The 22,491-nt window shown below is 39.8% G+C and overlaps 1 protein-coding gene across 1 annotated transcript in view; it reads right to left on the bottom strand.

The window, feature by feature from the left end:
- Positions 1-5,218: 5,218 nt before the first annotated feature.
- The window catches only part of CEP135 (centrosomal protein 135), a 41,666-nt gene continuing 24,393 nt past the window's right edge, over positions 5,219-22,491 (bottom strand). Inside the window, exons 20-26 of the mRNA XM_054203863.1 lie at positions 18,627-18,737; positions 16,594-16,779; positions 14,681-14,890; positions 13,521-13,723; positions 8,248-8,352; positions 7,681-7,827; positions 5,219-5,862 (exon numbers count right to left, since the gene is read on the bottom strand). Of these exons, the coding sequence (XP_054059838.1) occupies positions 5,841-5,862; positions 7,681-7,827; positions 8,248-8,352; positions 13,521-13,723; positions 14,681-14,890; positions 16,594-16,779; positions 18,627-18,737 (984 nt within the window). The 3' untranslated portion in view covers positions 5,219-5,840. The remainder of the gene's footprint in view (positions 5,863-7,680; positions 7,828-8,247; positions 8,353-13,520; positions 13,724-14,680; positions 14,891-16,593; positions 16,780-18,626; positions 18,738-22,491) is intronic.

Raw genomic sequence — 22,491 nt, forward strand, 5'->3', positions numbered from 1 at the left:
AGTTGTGGCCTCACCAGTGCAGAGTAGAGGGGGAGAATGACCTCCCTCGACCTACTGGCCACAGTCTTCCCTATGCAGCCCAGGATGCCATTGGCCTTCTTGGCGACAAGGGCACACTGCTGGCTCATGGATAATTTGCTGTCTACCAGGACCCCCAGGTCCTTCTCCTCAGAGCTGCTTCCCAGCATGTCCGCCCCTAACCTATACTGGTGTTTGGCATTCTTCCTTCCCAGGTGCAGGACCCTACACTTGCTTTTGTTGAACCTCATTAGGTTCTTCTCTGCCCAGCTCTCCAGCCTGTCCAGGTCACGCTGGATGGCAGCACGGCCCTCCGGAGTGTCGGCCACCCCTCCCAGCTTGGTATCATCAGCAAACTTGCTGAGGATACACTCTGTCCCCTCATCTAGGTCATTAATGAATATATTGAACAAAATTGGTCCAAGTATTGACCCCTGAGGGACACCACTCGTTACAGGCCTCCAACTGGACTCTGTGCCGCTGATCACAACCCTCTGGGTTCTGTCACTCAGCCAGCTCTCGATCCACCTCACTGTCACCTCGTCTAGCCCATACTTCCTCAGCTTCCTAATGAGGATGTTATGGGAGACAGTGTCAAAAGCCTTGCTAAGGTCAAGGTAGATGACATCTACGGCTCTCCCCTCATCCAGCCAACCCGTTATAACATCATAGAAAGCTATCAGATTGGTCAGGCATGATTTGCCCTTGGTAAATCCATGCTGACCACTTCCAATAACTTCCTGTTCCTCTATGTGTTTGGAGACGACATCCAGAATGAGTCGCTCCATTACCTTCCCAGGGACAGAGGTGAGACTAACCGGCCTGTAGTTCCCTGGGTCCTCCTTCTTGCCTTTTTTGAAGATTGGAGTGACGTTAGCCTTCCTCCAGTCCTCAGGCACCTCTCCTGTTCCCCATGACCTTGCAAAGACAATGGAGAGCGGTCTAGCGATAACATCTGCCAGCTCTCTCAGCACTCGCGGGTGCATCCCGTCAGGGCCCATGGACTTATGAATGTCCAGCTTGGCCAAGTGGTCTCTGACCCTGTCCTCCTCAACTAAGGGAAAATCTTCCTCTCTCCGGACCTTCCCCCTTGCCTCCAGGGTATGGGATGTGTGAGGGACGGCTTTATCAGTGAAGACCGAAGAAAAGAAGGCATTCAGTAACTCTGCCTTCTCTGTGTCTTCCACCACTAGGGCACCCGTCTCATTCATCAGTGGACCTATATTTTCCCTAGTTTTCCTTTTTCTGTTGATATACTGGAAAAATCTCTTCTTGTTGTCTTTAACTGCAGTGGCCAAGCTGAGTTCTGATTGAGCTTTGGCCCTTCTAATCTTCCCCCTGCATAGCTTTGTTATATCTTGATAATCCTCATAAGTTGCTAAGCCCCTTTTCCAGAGAATGTAAGCCTTCCTTTTTTTCCTGAGGTCCAGCCAAAGCTCTCTATTTAGCCAGGCTGGCCTTCTTCGCCGTCGGCTCGTCTTTTGGGACATGGGGATGGCCTTCACCTGTGCTTCTAAGAGCACCTGCTTGAAGTATGACCAGCTTTCCTGGGCACCTTTGCTCTTCAAAACTGCCTCCCAAGGGACACTCTCAACCATGCTCCTAAACAGGCTAAAGTCTGCCCTTCGGAAATCCAAGGTGGCAGTTTTGCTGGCTCCCCGCCTCCCTTCACCAAGAATTGAAAACTCTATCATTTCATGGTCACTCTGCCCAAGATGACCTCCAACCTTTACATCCCCCACAAGACCTTCTCTGTTAACAAACAGTAGGTCCAGTAGGGCACTTCCCCTAGTAGGTTCCTTCACCAGCTGTGTTAGGAAGTTGTCTTCCACACACTCCAGGAACCTCCGGGACTGTTCCCTCTCTGCTGTGTGGTATTCCCAGCGGACATCCGGGAAGTTGAAATCCCCCAAAAGAACAAGGGCAGATGATCGCGAAACCTCTGCCAGCCGCTTATAGAATACTTCATCAGTTTCTACATCCTGATTAGGGGGTCTATAACAAACTCCCATCACGATATCTGCCTTGTTGGCCTTCCCCTTGATTTTTATCCATACACACTCAACACTGTCATTTACAGTGTTGAGTTCCAGACATTCAAAACCGCCCCTAACATAGAGGGCCACCCCACCACCTCTCTTCCCTTGCCTATCCCTTCTGAAAAGCTGGTAGCCATCAATTACAGCACTCCACTTGTGTGTGTCGTCCCACCACGTTTCCGTGATGGCAACCACATCATAGTTTCCCTGCTGCACGATGGCCTCCAGCTCGTCCTGTTTATTCCCCATGCTGCGTGCATAATCACACTGCTGTTAAGAAAATTTCCCAGTCAAGGAACTGTGGCCCCTCTGGAGACCATCTAGTCCAACCCCCTGCTCAAAGTTGTGTCCCACCGGGTTTTGAATACCAACCCGGATGGGGACTTTACAGCCTACCCAGGCAGCCTGTTCCACTCACCACCTGCGTGGAAAAAAAAAGCATTTTTTGGTATGTTTAAATGGAATTCCCTGATTTTCTATTTGTGCCCGTTGTGTTTTGTACCTTCCCTGGATACCACTGAGAAGAGACTGTCTCGATCTTTTACTCCCACCCATCAGGTGTTTCAGGCTTTCTCTCTTCCCCCCTTTGGCTGACAAGGTAATTACACCGGAGAATGAACGGTAAGACTTCAGGTCCAGCAATTGATACGGCTGCAGCTATTATGATCATCACGTTGCCCAAGAAGGGTCAGAGGATGAAATGAAACCAGAACGCCTTGGATACATAAAGCTAAAGGACTACGGTACCAAGACCACACACAAGTGGTTTCTTACACTGTTAGCACAGAAAAAGAGGAACTATAAAATTCTGCCCCAAAGAATGGTTTAAAAAAAACCCCTGAAGTCTGTAGTCATATGGTTTCATTTAGGAATAATAGCCTGGGAATAGGTCAGGCTTGCCACACGTGCACCAATTTCTGTATAAAATATTCTAAATTGAAAGACTGAAGCCCTAATCTTAACCTTTTTTAATTAGCATCGCGTAGGAATCTCAGTGTTTCTCAGATTTAGGGTAACAAAAAAACAAACAAAATGTTTTTTTCCAGCTGAACCCTAGAATTGCTTATTTGACTTTAGGTTAATTATCTAAATTTTAGGGACATACTGTGAGACCAAAAAAAAAAATTTCAAGAATTTCTTAAAAAACATATTATGATAAGTTTAATTGAGCAGTTTAGGTTTTAATAAATAGATAAAAGCTGTCCTCCTGCTCTCTCCAGATTCCTCTGCTTCTGACAATACACTTTCTGTTTTTGTAGAGAAACAGCCCCAACAATTATCGCTTCACCTCTATTATCTTCCCCCCTCCCCAACTGCAGGGAAAAACAGAAGACAAACAACTTGAGTATTCAGAATTTTCCCATGACTTAATGTCTGCCCCACTTTACTTTCAACTCACCCCAGCTGAGGACTAAAGCAGGTCGTGAGGCTTCCACGGTCTTTTCATCTTCCAGAAGGTGAGGGCAGCACAGCAGCTTCTTGGAGCGGGGTCCAGGAGAGTCACGATGACACCCCGACTCACATAGGGCTGGTTCCATATGTGACGTGTTTGGTAGTCCACAGATTTAAATCTTCCCCAAATTTATTCTTGCTTTGTACTTCATGAAATGAAATACTTGATTTTAAAGCAAAGTTGTATAACTATTACTTTTCTTTTACTCTACTTGCTTACAAAAATGTATATAAAATAATAGTAAGAGAAGGCAAAATACCAGCCCTACCATAATCTGCATATTAGGAATGTTTTAGTTTTAGAGAACTGCACAGGCTTTGGTCACTGAAATGATACTCGTTTTATTACACCACCTGTGCTCAACGATCCAGTAATTCTTCCTAATTGATATTCATGTAAGAATTAATAGTAATGGAAGTGTTATGGTTTTAATTGCAAGGTCAAAATACACATTTTTTGGTGCAATGAAATACAGTATTTTCAATAAAATTGAACACTCGCTCTTCTTTTAATTCAGACTCCAATTTAAAAGGGTTTATATAAAAAAGATGACGTTTAAAAGACACCACTGAAGACATCAAGAGCAGAAAATGAGTTATTTTTTCATTCTTATTGAACTGCTTCATCCTGAATAATTAATGTCAATTAGCATCAATGGAAACTACTGACTTAATTACGGACAGTATGAATACCTAAGCAACATTCAGAGATGACAATCTCCCCATCCCTGTAACTGGCATGAGATGCACCCACTTTAAATAAACAATTCCTTCCAATGGCTCAGAAGCCCGATGCAGTACAAGTATTTTCAGGTACTTCTAAGGGTGTTCTAAGTTGTTTTTAATTAGTAAAATGTAATACATATAGACACATATTAAATAACAAAACGGACAAAATACAATATATGAAAAATATATCTATATAGCTTGCAGCAACAATTATTTATCTATGAATATACGAGACAGTATTTCCAGTTAACACAATATTCTTTATTATTTCTATCTGTAACAATCTTAGTGCAATGTAGACAAAATCTGAAAGAAAAAAAAAAGAAAATTCTTTTTCCCTGTCATGTAATATATTGTTTACACCTTAGAGATGCTTGTAATGTTAGCTGGTAATCACAGGGGTTTTTTTTATTCAACGTTAGGCAAGCAGAACGCTGCCTGTTGGCCAGCACCAGGATGTACAACAATACATCCGCCCACTTCTAGCCCTCTGCACGGTACCTATGAATACGCGTCACGCCAACCTGAATGGCCTGTAATTATTAGAAAACTGTATGTTCTTGAGTACAAGAACGATTCGATATGCAATTATCTGTATAGATGGACTTTAAGAACATGTCATAAGATTGTGATTGCTAACTGCATCTTACTTCATAGCCGAAATTGGAAATGCTCCTCTGCTAAATACACCACATATTTTAAAGATTATTCTTACTGTATTTACCTAATACATGTGTCACAACTTAAAGGTCTGTGTCACCTCTCCAACAGCTTCAACTCAACTGTGTGAAGGATTCCAGGTTTTGCTTGGGTCTTTTAAACCCCAAATTTGAAAATTATCTCCAGATAGGATTCAAAATTTTGAATATAAAATACTTTAGAATTTTATAATATTTAAAGCATTTCAATACATCTTTACAAACACTGTTTTTCTCTACATTTTTTATTTAATATTGGGATAGTATTTAAAATTCAATTTTACACAAAGATTAAACAAAAGGAGATGAGCAGTCATTAAATGACAAAAAAATTAATAAAGAATAACTGATATATTTTTTGATTAAGAAAATTAACAAAATGCATTCACAAAATAGATAATCCATACTTTTAAATACCATGAAGGATGACATGTAAACAGAAAACACTTGTTAAAAGCCCAAATACAGGGAATTGTCATGAGTATAAAATATACGCTGGCTCAGCATTTTTAAGACAATCTTGTATGTTATTCTCCTACGTTGGCTCACACTAAGATGAACAAACTTCTGCAACCATATGAGACAAGCAAACAGAAATAAAATAGTGAAATTAAAAGAAGAGATTGTCACATCAAGTACTTGTTTCCTTCTTATAATTATTATGTTTGCAAAATAGTAACAAAACTTAGCCAGCCTCGATACAAACCCCATCAAACAGCCAGGAAAAACCTAGTCATTCCAGCCAGTTCGGAAAGTAGAATTTTGCAAAGTTGATTACTTCACAGGTTCTCAGAAATTCCACAGGTTATCACCGATTTGAAGATAACAGAGGTAGAATACACATCAGCCTTCATAATTTAAAAAAAAAAAAGTCCTTGTAATGCTTCAGTTGCTCAAGTTCTGGTTATTCCTTGAAGCTCACATTTCTGATGGAGAAAGAAAAAATTTCAAAATAACGCTATCTATTATATTTCACTAATGAAAATTAGGATAAAAAGTAATAATTAGGTTTCGCCTCCTCATATTCTCTTCTGTTATTCTTGAATATCAACTATTAGCACATTATCTAAAACTCTGCATTCAGTTCACTGACTCATTGCTCAAATACTTAACAAAGTAAACGTGAGACGAGGAGGAAGAGTGTCTTGAAAAGATTAAATCAGATTAGAGAAAAAGACAGTTGTAACACTACAGAACAGTAATTGCAGAGTACACCTTACTGTGGTAAACTCCCAAGAAGGAATAAATAAGCAGGGTGAAAGATGGTGATAGTACCACTGAGATCATTCTAATGTAATAACCCACTGATAGGTTTTAAAAGGCAAGATAATAAAAAAAATTAAAGTGCATATGAATTCAGTTGTTAAAACCCACTTTATTTAAAAATACATTCTTCATGAAAATGGCGTATTTTCTGATAACACATGGTACAGAGCTGTCATTGTTAAAACTAAGTATGCAAATAAGAGGATAAAAAGAGTTCACTACAAGGTATTCCTCAACTATAGCAACTGGACTATTTTTATTGCTCTTGGGACTCACCATAAAGTAAGGAAGACGGAAGACAATTCTCTACTGATGATACTAATTCTCAGAAATATATCATCTATCGTTACCTCAATCAAAATGTTGACTTGCAACGCAACAGGGTTTACCTAATGGCTCACCAGTAAAGCAATTCATAACCACTGTTTCATCCCCACTATCAACACCTCATTTGCTACAGTTTCCTTTTTTGCTTTGTCCAAAAACTCACAGAAGAAAAGAAAATTTGCTGACAATGTGGATCATGCCATGCCAACCTCAATTCTCAGAAAACCTGTGTTTTTGTTAACAAAAGTAAGCTTAAGAACAAGCAATATGTAATTACCAACAAAAATAAAGTTTAGAATCTTATCAGTTTGGAATTCTGTTTCCTGGAGTTAAGCAGTTGATAGTTAAGATTCATGTGCTGTTATAGTATAATATATAGCTGTTACAGCATATATATTTCCTAAAACAATCACTGTTTATCTCTCCTTGTCCTTCTGCTCTTCACTGCGATGTATTACGCAATATAGGACAGAAAGGATATAAAGTCAATAATCTGGCCTGTAAACACGTAACAGACATCATCTAAAGCAACAATGATCTCTGAAAAAATAAAAGTGTCAGTGAAAATAAACAGGGGAGAGACTGATTTTGATTTCTTTTTTTACAGACTCCCACGACCACAAACTTAGTGCTTGAATGTTATGAATGTCTAACAATGAAAAATGCATCAATAATTTTCATGCACTTGTTTTAGAGACAGTTTCATCTAGTGTGTAGGGTTCAAATACATTTTATTTGGGCCCTCCCCCATGGAGTGTTTTTCCTTCACTGCTGTACTTGAGAGAATTTCATGGCATTTCTCTTAATATGAATCCTTTGTTGTTTGGATATAACTATAAACATTAATAAATATAATGGCATATATATAATTAATGGCAAAAATAAGCAGGCAATATATATTTGGAAGCTGTCAGCTGGTGCAAGACCATTAACAAAAACAGGAACGGGAATCCACCACATTATATGGTCTTTGGAGAGCACTTTGCATCTATTGTTTCCAATCAATATTTTATAGTAGGAGAGTCAACGACAGAAGAACTTAGCATCACCTAAAATGTGTAAGAATTTCACATGATTAAAAAAGTATAATTTAGAAACAGTTTAAACCTAACTCTTAAACAGAAACCATCTGCTAAAATCAAATCACTTACTTTTCAGCTGCTGCTTGATCAGGTGTCCTTACAATGGTACGTTCTGGTGAGTGTGAGGGAGACCTCAATGTTGAGCTGAGAGGAGGCGAAGCACGTAATGATGACGTAGAGAGTCCGTGTCGACGCATTTCCTGAATTGCACGCTCTCTACCAACAGACAGTAATTTCAGTTACATGACACTCACATCATACTGCAGGATGTTAAAAGAAGAAAACTTAACTTTTTTTCCACCATAATTTTACTTGGTGATTTTCGCAATACTTCACAAAGAACCTTGTTTTCTTGTAATGTCACTCAACTTTCTTCTTGTTGCCATGAAAAGGCATTTCATTATTTTTTTTGATGCAATGGTAAACTCACAAAATTTACGAGGGAATTCAGAAAACGTGTAAGTGTCTTTTTCTTTTTTAATTAAGCAGATTTCGAGATGAGAATATTAGATTTTGCATGACAATAGGAACACAATTTTCCATTAAAGTTCCTCAAGTATTGAAAAAAAGCATTAGTTTTAAAAGTGAGAAAGAAGACGTGAGAAGAGTCACCTCACTGAAAAAAGGGCATCTTACCGTTCAAATCGTTCAGTTGTCAGCTGCCTTTTTAAAACATCACAGTCAGTCTGCAGCTGTGCAGCTTTACTTCGAAGTATGGGAACCTCTCTGTTATAGCCGCTTCTAAAAAAAATCAGGAGAAGCAACAAAGTTTGCTTTGAACACCGTCAGCTAGGAGCTTAAATGAATTACAGCAAGATAAAACAAAAATAGATACTGAACATGTTGTTTCACACAGGCCAAATCAAAGACAAATTAGAAGCAGCGAGAACCAAGTGAATGCAACAGAATGTTTCTGGAAGAAACTAAGGTGAGAAAGAAGTGAGAAGCTGGCAAGCCTCTTACTACAATACATCGTGTTCTTTTTCAGACAAAGGTAAACACAAACATGTTTTATAAAAACAAACAAACCAATTAAATCATTAATTTATTGATTTACTGTCCTCTGTTGCAATGGGAGATGGTCTTTATTGTGTACATTTAAGAAGAAAAAAGCAGTAACTATCCACAATAAATATAAATTATAACAGATATGGCTTCAGTAAAAATTATATTAAGTAGGCTGGAACTATCTGGCTAGAAATTAATCAAATCTAAGTAAAAGCTGTATTAATGCAAGCTCAGACCAGAAAACCCCAGAGTCTGAAAGCTTGTACTGGGTTTGCATGGGAAAGTTTTGTTAGCGAGGGGGCTACAGGAGAGGCTTCTGTGAGAAGCTGCCAGAAGCTTCTCCCAGGTCTGACAGAGCCAACACCAGCCGGCTCCAAGACAGATCCACCACTGGCCAAAGCGGAGACCACCAGCGACGGTGGTGGCGCCTCTGGGATAACAGTTAAGAAGAAGCAGGGGGGAAAATGTGCACAACAGCAATTGCAGCCAGAGAGAGGAGTGAGAGTATGTGAGAGGAACAAGTCTGCAGACACCAAGGTCAGTGAAGAAGGCAGGGGCGGAGGTGCTCCAGGTGCCAGAGATTCCCCTGCAGCCCATGGTGAAGACCACAGTGAGGCAGTCTATCCCCCTGCAGCCCATGGAGGTCCATGGTGGAGCAGATATCCACCTGCAGCCAATGGAAGACCCCATGCTGGAGCAGGTGTATGCCCTGAAGGAAGCTGTGACCCAATGGAACAGCCATGCTAGAGCAGGCTCCTGGCAGGACCTCTGGCCCTGTGGAGAGAGGTGCCTGCGCTGGGGCAGGTTTGCTGGCAGGACTTGTGACCCTGCAGGGGACCCACGCTGGAGCAGTCTGTTCCTGAAGGACTGCACCCTGTGGAAAGGACCCATGCTGGAGCCGTTCATGAAGGACTGTCTCCCACGGCGGGGACCCCACGCTGGAGCAGGGGAACCATGTGAGGAGTCCTCCCCCTGAGGAGGAAGGAGTGGCAGAGACAACGTGTGATGAACCGACCACGACCCCCATTCCCCATCCCCCTGCGCTGCTCAGGGAGGAGGTAGAGAAATTGGGAGTGAAGTTTAGCCTGGGAAGAAGGGAGGGGTGGGGGGAAGGTGTTTTAAGATTTAGGTTTTATTTCTCCAATGTCCAGCCAGGGTCAATCCACCACACTTGTCAACTACACACTTGGGTGTTTGGGCCCAACTGTTTCAACTGCATGAGTCGAAATAAAAAGCAGCTTTGAAAATCTTGAGTAATATAATTAAATATACTTCTTAGCAAATCATCGGCTTGGACAACTCAATGCTTGGTTGCAAAACACCATCAATTTCATTATAAAGCAAGCAAAAAAAAATAAAATCATTGAGTGTAAAGTAAGTTGATTAAACAAGAATCTAAACAGCTATGTTATTCCATAGAGTCTTCAAAGCCAATATCAGGTGTAGTGCTCAAAAGTCACTTCTGGAGAAGCAAAGATGTACTAGCTTATTGCTAAAACACTGGATTTGAATTCTGAAATATGAGTTCCACTCCTAGCTCAGTCACAGACATCCTGTCTGGCACTCGCTGGTCTCTGACTCCAGGAAGATGTGCACTACTCAAGAGATTTGATCCAAAAAGAAGCGCAGAATATTTTTCCTGTCTTCCCTATTCATCAGTAAGAGTCTTAGAATGGAATCTTGATCCAGTATGTTGAGAACAGATGCAGAAGACAAGAGGATCGGCTCTCGATGATATCTTATTCTAATTCCTTCAGAGACAGGCATATGCTTTCAGGATGGAGGTAAGAATTCAGGGCCCAATATCATTATTGTAAAATAAAGAAAGAAAGCAAACAGTTTTGTGAGTTCTGAGGTTATTCCATGGCAATGACACTTAAACAAAATTAAGATCATGAAGCAAATCAGTCAAAAAGTACGAAACATTTTAATTTGGAACCCCTATGCACAGTAATCATCATATAATGAGAATACATGCTAATATACTATTTTTTCACAGGACATCTGGCTCTTTCATAGTAGATAGAGATAGATCTCAACAAGTAGTTAGCTATTCAATATTCTCTGTTTATTTTATACTTAATCACTGTAGAGCCTCAAGATCTCATTTACTGTACTATCATTTTTATTTTGCAAGACACAAACATAATTGTCACATACTTCAGTCACAGCTGTGAGCATTTAAAGTTCCTGTTCTTTAGACTGCAACTACTACAAACAGCACAGTAAAATACAAGGTATATACAACCAGTTCTCCCACCTGAACATTTGCCTAGCAACATGCAGAACCTTTGAGATAAACAGAGGAAAACAATTCAATAGAATAGCCACTATCACTATAGACCTTATCACCCTCTACAACTACCTGAAAGGAGGTTGTAGAGAGATGGGGGCTGACCTCTTCTCCCTGGTGACAAGTGATAGGACGAGGGGAAACGGGTTCAAGTTACGTCAGGGGAGGTTTAGATTAGATATTAGGAAACATTTTTTCACCGAAAGGGTTATTAAACATTGGAATAGGCTGCCCAGGGAGGTGGTGGATTCACCACCCCTGGAGGTGTTTAAAAAAAGGGTAGATGGGGCACTTAGGGACATGGTTTAGAAGTGGCTTTTGTCAGGGTAGGTTAAAGGTTGGACTCGATGATCTTAAAGGTCCCTTCCAACCTCAACAATTCTATGATTCTATGATTCTATTCCTCCAAGAGAATATTTTCCTTCTTCCTGCAATATCCCACCCTATTAACAATGCAAGTACTGATATTTACAACCATCAAGAAAGGAACCCTACAATGTGTGCGGAAGAAAAATCGTGGAAAAAAATTACTATGAAGTTATTTAAACAGTTTTATAATGTTTGTATGCAAATAAGTGGAAATCAAAGTTCAATGAAACCCCCCTTCTTTCCTTTTTTTATTGGAGGGTGGGGGGGACGGGACAAACTGTTACTTTCACATTTAATTTCATTGTTGGGACATTCCATTAGCTTATGCTCTTTGTATGCAATTAACTTTTTTTCCCCCAAGTAAACAAACCTCAGCAATTCTAAAACGTGAAGCAATGAGTTGCACAGGGGTGATTAATAGTGTTGTCATCTACAGATTCATTGAGGTCACTGCTACTTGGGGTGGACCATCATCAGTGGTAAGATGTAGCCTTTACGTAAATCAACCAAAAGCATTTTCCTTGCACATTTGCATCACCAAGTTACAGACAGCTTTTAACAGTTTAGGTATGCTATATTCTGTATCTCATAGGGAAGTATTCTATGTCCTTTTACCTTCCATACATTTCCTTTCTCTCCTTACCTCAGAGTTTACTAAGTGGGTGTACCTTATTTCCTTTTTCTGAAATTCTACTTTGACTTTACTCTTCACCACCATTTACATTCAACGGCCACTCCTTCTTGCTATTTAATGCAGAGATACCATGACAGTCACTGGATAATGTATCCCCAGGAGAACTACCACCTCATGATGATAGATATCATAGAAACTTCCAATTCCTCACTCCATATCATGAAGAAAAATCTTTAAATCCCCCACTTCTCTTGTACATGAGTTTCATATACACAAAGATTTCTGCTCCCTTAACTTCATTGTTCCAACCAGATTAGTCTTTCTTCTGTACGAGTGTAAGAAGTCATTTCTACTCTGGGCAGATGCACAGCGTAAGAAGTTGCAGTTAGCTATAATGGAAATTGCTGGCCACATCTAGTGTAGCTGTCAGGTTCAGTTCCATTTATATTTCAAAGGAACAATAAATGATACAAGACTTTTTCCTTAACAGTTAATAGCAGCAAAACTACTTTTGCTTTTTTAAGGCACTATGACTTCACTATTTATTACGGAAGTGATTCTTACTTTAATCAAAGTAAGGACAACAGGCATCCTGAGTAGGTAAGCAACTCACATTTAGCATGGATTTAATCTACTTGGTATTTCTTTGTGAGCAGTACACATGTTAAACTTTTACTTTCAATTTGCTTTCAGACGCTTGATGAATCCACGTTGTTCTAAAGGAGTTAGACTTCAGAATATTCTCCCAACAGAAAGAAAAGAAGTTCAAGACTAAGAAAATATGTGTTCTCTTAACAATTAAACTTGTAGTTACACTCTTCAAAGCCAAATAAAAATATGACATTTTGCTTAAAAAGCAGAGTTGAATTAGATTGCTTCCTGAAGCTAAGAAGAAAATCAGAACCTGTGAGACAGGTGGTTGTATATTTTTGAGAATTGATACACTCTGATGCAAAGGTTAAATATCCAAATCATACTGCTACGCATATATATATATATATATATGTTTATAGAAGTACTCAACAGCTAAAAAAATTTACAAGTGGTCATGGGTTGGCTGGTTCTGTAGTGGAAATAATGTCTGCAACAGATCAGCTACTTCACCATCAAGTAGTTACGACGACTAGGAGGCTCAGAAGGAAAGGTTTTAGTGATTGCACTGAAAAGATGGCAGACTTATATCAGACAAGTGAACTTCAGGAAAGGTATCGCTTCCTGTGCCTGACTGACCAGCACAGAAAATGAAGTAAACTTTCTGAAGTCAAACTGGGGACAAATCCAGAGAGAAACTGAGTGCTTATTCCCAAGACACTGAAAACTCAGCAGGATGTTCCTTCCTTTCAGAATAGGTTTTGTTTGGAACTCCTGTTTAAGTTTACTGCTTGTACTAAACTGATGTCCACCAGAGTGCTGATTAATGAAAGTGATACGAAAGGTCTGTACCGAAACTTTAAGTAAACGCTGCCATGAAAGGCTAAAAGACATTGCTGCAAAAATTTGCTCAGCCATAGTGAACATCAAGAATTTGACTTTGTGCACAAGTGTTTACAAAGAAACTTCTGCGTGACAACCACGTAACACATACACACACCTGTCAAAACTTACAGTTTGCTCTCGGCGAGTGTTAGCTTGTCTTTCAATAACTGAATTTCGGAATCTTTCTCATGGGATGCTATATGGTTCTGAAATTCTTTGTCTCTACTAGTAGCCAGCAATGTTTCAAGATTCTGAACTGTAAGTCTCTCACTGGATAACTGCTTTTTCAGCAATTCTGCTTCTGATTTTATATCTTCTAATTCACCTAGAACCTAGGGCACAAATTTTATACATTATTAATATACCAGTTTACAAACACACACAGTTCTCTTCTGTGAAGAGTTGTTATAAAAACCAAAATGATTGGAAGTTTTCTGAAAATGAATAGGAAACCAAGCTCACAAAACAAATTAAAGCCTACAATTATTTAAAATTGTACTTAGTTAAAAACTATTCAAGCTGTACATCTGTCAAATGTTTTACCGGGAGCTGGATTACTGAGTGTTGGAAATTCTTAGATAAGTACCCAGAACACTAACTGGTTTTTAACAGCAGTAAGCTTTTGCACAAGTACAAAAATAGTACTTACTATACTTCATTCTATTCGACCAGGTTAGTTCACAATTAGCTCCTTGGCTTTTGCTGAAAATGTAGGAAGCTTGTTTTCCTGATCAGTTCTATGAACATAAACAAATTCTGTGGAGATGAGAACTACTGTCCTTAAGGCCTTGAATATTACAGAAAGCCTGACAAAGTCACTAAGTAATGACACAACAATCAGCTGTAAAGAAAAAGTTCAGAAATTATGGATATTTAGAACTGTTTAAACTATTTCAAAATATTTAATGAACTTCACCTGAACCTAAATTTAATTGAAGAAATCCCTTCGGGAAAAGGCCTTAATAAGAAGTGCTTTTTCTAAAAGTTGAAAATTTGAGTAAACTAAAAAACAGTACATAAAACCAAATAAAAATAATTTGTCTCTGTGGTATAGGAAAAACTAATGCTGACACATTTTGTAGTGATAATGAATGAAACTCCCTCTTTTTGTACAAAACCCACAGATATGGACTCTCTATATAAACCTATAATTTATATATAAATGCAAAACTAGTGATGTAAATTAACTTACCTTGCTCTTAGAAGTAATTTATTCTTTTCTACAAAAACCATTAAAAGCAAAGGAAGATATTTTATTCTAGCAAATTAAATTTGCCTTTGCTCCTTACCCTTTCATAATCCATGCTTTTAGACGTCAGTTGCCGAGATAAAAGTTCTTTGTTAGACTCAAGTTTCACACAGAGTTCCCTCACAGAAGCCAGGTCTGCCAACACAGAAGACTTATCCTGATTTGCACGTTTAATATCCTCTTCCAGTTTGGCCATATTTTTTGTAACGGAGGAGATCTGAGATTCATATGCTTGATGTGCAACAATATGCTAAACGAAACCAAATATAGATAACCCTTCAGTGTTAAACGTTAACAGTTCTCTGTAGGATAATAGGATCTTTTTTAGTACTTTCTTTTCCCTTCAAAATTAACTTTCCCTTTAAAATTAATTTTATGTTACATTCCTCTCCTCTCCTCTCCCTAAATCACAGCTAAGAACAACTAATAAACCATCTCTGCAATTTTTGATCACCGTCTTGAAGAATTACACAAGTACTATACAAGAGTGGAATGAGGTTGGATTCAGGCTCTCTTCTGAAGAGAATTAAAAGCTTAAAACCCCCTAGATGCAATCTATTTTTTTCTAAGCTTACAATATTGATTTGATTTGAATTGTTGATCTGCATGAGGATAGGGAGGCTCTACAGAGAGACTTGGATAGATTGGACCGATGGGCCAACGCTAATGGAATGACCTTCAACAAGGCCAAGTGCCGGGTCCTGCACTTGGGCCACAACAACCCCACGCATCGCTACAGGCTTGGGGCAGTGTGGCTGGAGAGCTGCCTGGCAGAAAAGGACCTGGGGGTTCTAATTGACAAGCAGCTGAACATGAGCCAGCAGTGTGCCCAGGTGGCCAAGAGGGCCAATGGCATCCTGGCTTGTATTAGAAATAGTGTGACCAGCAGAAGGAGGGAGGTGATTGTCCCCCTGTACTCAGCACTGGTGAGGCCACCCCTTGAGTACTGTGTCCAGTTCTGGGCACCTCAATACGAGAGAGATATCGACGTGCTGGAGTGAGTGCAGAGGAGGGCAACGAAGCTGGTGAAGGGCCTGGAGAATAAATCTTATGAGGAGCGATTGAAGGAGCTGGGACTGTTTAGTTTGAGGAAGAGGAGGCTGAGGGGAGACCTCATCACTCTCTACAACTACTTGAAAGGACATTGTAGAGAGGTTGGTGCTGGTCTCTTCTCACAGGTAATTAGCAATAGTACAAGAGGGAATGGGTTCAAGCTGCAGCAGGGTAGGTTTAGGTTGGACATTAGGAAGAAAGAGTGGTCAGACACTGGAATCGGCTGTCCAGGGAGGTGGTGGAGTCACCATCCCTGAACGTGTTTAAGACTTGTTTAGATGTGGTGTTAAGGGATATGGTGTAAGGGAGAACTTTGTAGAGTGGGGTTGATGGTTGGACTCGATGATCCCAAGGGTCTTTTCCAACCTAAACGATTCTATGATTCTATATTAAAGTCTCTAACTCTTTTTGGCTAATTAAAAGCATGACATAAAATATGGTCAATCCACAACTATCATACTCTATTTTTACCTTTACTCCAGCCACCAATACTTCAAATACTTCACTCAAAGCTTGAAGGAAATGTAAGAACTAAGTTTACAAAATACTCATAAAACTAGCTGACAAAATACACATAAAGCTATATGCAAATATTTTGAAACAACTAAACAAAAGGTTCTTACAGAGACAATAACATAATAGTAATGATCACCCAACAGAATAGATCTAAAAGTATTGAAAGTTATGCTGTGATTCTAATTTTGGGAAAGCAGGGTAGGAAGAAGGAAAGCGCATGTAACCAAAATCAGTTACTGTTTCAAAAACTCAAGTGTCCACATTTGAAACATTCATGTATAGGAATTATTTTCCTTTGGAGCATTAAAAATAGTATGACTTCATTAAAAAACACTTGAATGTATCTCACTTTCCTTGAAAGAATTTCTTTGCACAAGTTATTACCTCTTGAATCTCTTTTTCCAGAAGTTCTACTCTCTCTTGAAGATGTCTCCGATTTGTATCTACAGAAAGGAGTTCCAGTCGTATTGAGCTGTTCTCTCCTTCAGCTTGATGAGCCTTCATTTCCCAGTCTTCAGCTTGCGTATGGAGCATTCGGAACTTCTCTAACAATTCTTGGTTTTCTTTTTCCTAAATGAAACAGTAAATCACTCTACAATGATCAACGTATCTTCAAGTTGCTTGATCTTACTTCATGCCTACTCCCTACAGTATCTTTCTCTTTTTTTTTTTTAGAAGAAAGTAGATCTTTCCCCATTTCCTCGGTCCCACTATCTGGCAGCTACTAAAGGGCACCATCCCTCTTGCAAGGCCAAATAGTAAACACACACAGTAATGGCATTCAATTTTATTAAATGGAAGTATTTACGTTTAGTAGTTGTGAATGACTTTCAAGGCTCCCATGAGAGGGGTTATTTTGGATGTCTCTGCAGTGTCAGGGGTCACATTACTGAGATGGACTGATCTTAGTGCTGCCCTTTCCATGAAATTCCAGCAGGAGTCCATTTTCAGCTCTTTTACTTACTGCGCTCTTACAAATATTTCAGGCACAGCAGTGCCTGAAAGACCGATAACCTATTCGAGCAGAGACACCTAAGCAGTCCATCGTAAAAGCACAAAACCACAAGCTTTAGTGCTTACAAGTTATGCAGTGATAGCACAAATGTTGCCTGCGAATTTTAATTTGGCCCAACTCGAAGTGCACGTTATAAGGCAGTGATTAATTTGTATTCTTTATTTAGCTCCATTCCCTTCTTCCCCTGTTTGTATAATGCACAGCAGGATAAGCATGTTGTTAGTATGAATCAGATTTATCTAATAAGGAAGGCTACTGTTTCTGACATTTCTTCTGTGTTTCCTGGAGAACTTGAAAGATGCAGACAAAATGAGGCAGGGCATTAGGAGACAAAAACCTCACGATTAAGCAAGTGAACACTGTGCAGAAAAGTAAATCCTTGTCACCACAAGCAACATCTGGATGTAATACTAGATAAATCCCTGAAACCAACCTTTCATCAACAGCCAATGGCTGTATATACAACTTCTTGGTACCTGACTTGCACAACTGGATTCTCGTTTGCCAAAGATGTGGCCAGATCTGTAGCTGAAGTGCTTTGGACCTATGATATATTATAAAATTCTTAAAAACTAAACTTCAGGTGTTTTAAATTGAGAGTTCTAAGCTAACATACTACTGACCTTATTTTTTTCTCTATGCTTCAGTTTCTACTTGTAAAAACTGATTGAATTTACATGCATTCATCTAGACATGCAAGTCGAAGTCAGATCAGAAATCATTCTTGCTTATTCAAAGCCACATAATAAATTTGCCAGTTCATGTCTTGACATAAATTCTATTTGTTTTAAATGATTGTAAGTCTTTATTCACACACGTCACACTTTTTAATCCAAGTATCAGGATAAAATTCATTTAACAAGGACACTTTTTTATCAGTAGAGCAAAAACTCTGAACTTATCATTCATAGAGAAAACATTCCAATGTGTTATTTTTACACTTTTCTGCAGAACCACATATAAAACGTCTCTTTTTAAAAAGTGTCAAATATTAAAAACCACAATATAAACTGCTTGTTGTCTACAATCATGAAATATTACCAGATATTTTACTAGTTGCCTTGTCAAAACTCAAAAAACAAAACAACATTCAAACGCAATTTGTTTGCATTCTCTACTGTTATGGCTAACAGAAACATAATCAATTAAATTGTGATGTGCCAGAATTTATCAGTGCTTCAGATCTAATAAGGCTTTATATGAATCCACTAGTAGTTTGAAACACCGCAGAGGAAAGAAGAAAAAAAAAAATAAAAGAAGGAAATGCAACAGGCAGGGAGAACGGGACCCAGACCATATATTTCTTAATTTGTTTATTGTATCCTAAGGAGAATGTGTTATACTCTGAAACCAATGGATTTATTGAATATGGTAATAACTGCCTACAAGATTATATTTTTACCTTTGAAGCCATCAAGTTCTCAATTCTGGAAACTTCAGTTATATATTTATGAACGCTGGTTTTCATTTCTTCCTTTTCACGCATTGCATGTTCAAGGTCAGTACTGATAGCCTAAAGAGATGACATAAAGGCAAAACAGTGCATTAGAGTAAATTAATCACACTATCTATTACCATATCAGACTAAATCAAAGTAATTGCACGTGCCGTAGATTTTATTCTATTCTAAGTAATTTAGCCAAAGGTCTTTTGAATTTGTAGGTTTCAGAAATATCTCCTATGTCATGGTTTCAGCTGGGATGGGGTTGACTTTCTTGCCAGCAGTAGTGCTGTGTTTTGGGTTTGGGATGGGAACACTGTTGGCAGCACACGGATGTTTTTGGTTGTTGCTGAGCAGTCAAGGCCCTTTCTGCTCCTCACACTGCCCCACCAGCGAGTGGGCTGGGGGTGCACAAGAAGTTGGGAGGAGACACAGCCAGGACAGCTGACCCCAGCTGACCAAAGGGATATAGAATCATAGAATTGCCTAGGTTGGAAGGGACCTTTCAGATCGTCTAAATCCAACCATCAACACAACACTGACAAAAACCATATCTCTAAGCACCATGCCACATGACGTCATGCTCAGTATATAAAGCTGGGGGAAGAAGAAGGAAGAGGGGGCACACAGAAGGAAGAAGGGGGATCTGGACAGGCTGGACCGATGGGCTGAGACCAGTGGTATGAGGTTCAACAAGGCCAAGTGCCGGGTCCTGCACTTGGGTCACAACAACCCCATGCAGCGCTACAGGATTGGGGCAGAGTGGCTCGAAAGCAGCCCGGCAGAAAAGGACCTGGGGGTGTTGGTTGACAGCCGGCTGAATATGAGCCAGCAGTGTGCCCAGGCGGCCAAGAAGGCCAACAGCATCCTGGCTTGTATCAGCAATAGTGTGGTGAGCCGGACTAGGGAAGTGATCATCCCCCTGTACTCGGCACTGGTGAGGCCCCACCTCGAGTACTGCGTTCAGTTTTGGGCCCCTCGCTACAAGAGGGACATTGAGGTGTTGAAGCGTGTCCAGAGAAGGGCTACAAAGCTGGTGAGGGGTCTGGAGGACAAACCTTATGAAGAACGACTGAGGGAGCTGGGGTTGTTTAGCTTGGAGAAGAGGAGGCTGAGGGGAGACCTTATCACCCTCTACAACTCCCTGAAGGGAGGTTGTAGAGAGATGGGGGCTGACCTCTTCTCCCTGGTGACAAGTGATAGGACGAGAGGAAACGGGTTCAAGTTATGTCAAGGGAGGTTTAGATTGGATATTAGGAAACATTTTTTCACTGAAAGGGTTATTAAACATTGGAATAGGCTGCCCAGGGAGGTGGTGGATTCACCACCCCTGGAGGTGTTTAAAAAAGGGTAGATGGGGCACTTAGGGACATGGTTTAGAAGTGGCTTTTGTCAGGGTAGGTTAAAGGTTGGACTCGATGATCTTAAAGGTCCCTTCCAACCTCAGCAATTCTATGATTCTATGATTCGGGGTGATGGCATTTGTCTTTCCAAGTAACCGTTACACGTGGGGGAACCCTGCTGTCCTGGAGATGGCTGAACAGCTGCCTGCTGATGGGAAGGAGGGAATGCATTCCCTGTTCTGCTTTGCTTGTGTGCGCAGCTTGTGCTTTACTTCTTAAACTGTCTTTATCTCAACCCATGAGTTTTTTTCCTCATTTTTACTCTTCCAATTCTCTCCCCCATCCCAACGGGGGGAGTGAGTGAGTGGCTATGTGGTCCTAGCTGTTGGCTGGGGTTAAACCATGATACCCACATCTTAGATACAACAAAGAGTTTTCCAGGTAAGAATAATCACAGAAAACAATGAATACCATACCAGTTCATAAAATCTGCAGCTTCCCCGATGACACACCCTAATGATCTTTGGAAAATTCAACATACAAATGTTTGGGAGCTGGGATTTTTCTAGCCTTAAGATTCACTATCCCTGAGTGAAGGAAAGTTTTGTGTCACTAAAATGTCAACTTTATAACAGAAGAACATTTATTTTAAACTAGAATTGCAAGATAAAATAACTAAATGCATTAAGATCATATTTAGACATTAAAAATGCACTATGGAATTTGTTTGATTCGTTGGAACTGCTAACTCTGGCCCTCTCAGGTTCAGGTCTCACCTTTCTCTGTGTCCTCTAGCTCAGAGAGCCAAAAAGGCAAGTATCTTCTTCTATCCCCACTGCCAAATGTGGGAGAAATAGAGGAAATTGCCTTATTTCTTTCCCTTCTGCTTTTTGTAGTATATTAATATTCATTTACCTGCAGCCTATGTACTGTGTGCTTTTTTAGCATATGTCGAAATCAGTTTGCTTATCTCTGTGGTAGCCTTCTCAAGCAAACTGGGAAAGCTTTAGTCACCACATTATGATAATATTTAGTATTTTATCTTATTAGGTACCTGTGAATGACATCACTAATTTCAATAATACACCCATATACCCACGTATCGTACCACAGGTTTTGCGAGAACTACCAAGGGTACTACATCACTTAAAACATCTTGCTATATTGTACTTTCTGTCTTCAGACTCAGCCAGGGTGACTGAGGGGAACTGAAATAAATGGTTTAGCTAACAAGGCCCTGATTATTTTCAGTGTTCGCATTTACAATGAATTCAAACAAACATTTGTATCTCAGCATCAAAATTGTACAAGGCCATTTGAGTCTCTTGGTGAGCTGCAATAGTTGTATTTGCTATAAAAATTGAATGTAATGAGTTGCAACAAAATTCTGGGCTAGATCTTTAAATCACAATCACATACTCTCTACGTAGTCTTTCTAATGTCTAGCCCAATAAATGATGCTACTTACCCTAAAAAATACTGGACATTTTTATTATATATCATCCATACGAGCATCCTATCGTACAGGGAAATCCATGTCATGCACTTGGAGTTGGGAGGCTTTTGGTGAGCAGTAACCAGCTGATGCACAAAACCAACTCATTATTCCTCAAACTATGTGAGGGATTAACAAGACTGAATGCATTTCAGGCTCTCCAAGACATGGATCCCAGACCCAGAGAATTCCAAAGAAGAAGAGATGGAGCCATGATGATTGGGAAGAGTGCAAATGAACATATACTATACAAATAAGCCCCTTATGCTCTTGAAAGAATAAGCCTTACACACCAGCGGCTGGTTTAACTTGCAGACCCCTGGAGAATATCTCAAGATAAAGATGCCACAAGAATCATAATGATGATAATCAAACAGTTTAATTCACTGAGTCTCTCAACCATTTCTGTCTTGCAAAATTTTTATTTAACCTACACCATCAACTTGAGATAGATCATCTTTCAATAAAATATTCAGTGATACCCTAGAGAAATAGGTAATTCCTCAAGGCATTGAAGATTTTATTTCAACTTTGATTTTGATGTAAATTTGTGCCTTTATAGCATGCACTTTACAAGGAAATGTATTTAGCCATCAGCAGCTGAGAGGGACTGTATACCTCCCAACTGGGAAGCTGACCAGGAATACACATGAACCAACTCAGAGTCCTCTGGGCAATTATAACCCGCTTCCCACCTGCTTTTTGGCCTAAATCTACTGACTGGCTAGCTGTTAGCAAGGAGGTACATTATGAGTCCAAACTACTAGAGAGATAAGGAAAGATGAAATCATATAAAACTATTACAAATAAAAATATATAACATAAAACTTTGCAAGCAGTCAAAAAAAGTACCTGAAAAGAATCTCCCCAAAACCCAAACTGACACACTAAAAAGGCTGCAATATACAGCTGAACTCTAAGATACCACCTCAGCACGACACCTACCTTACCAATGCAAAGACAATCCAATAAGAACATTTCTCCCGGG

This window comes from Rissa tridactyla, chromosome 5 (assembly GCF_028500815.1).
Source record: "Rissa tridactyla isolate bRisTri1 chromosome 5, bRisTri1.patW.cur.20221130, whole genome shotgun sequence".
NCBI classification, from domain to species: domain Eukaryota; kingdom Metazoa; phylum Chordata; class Aves; order Charadriiformes; family Laridae; genus Rissa; species Rissa tridactyla.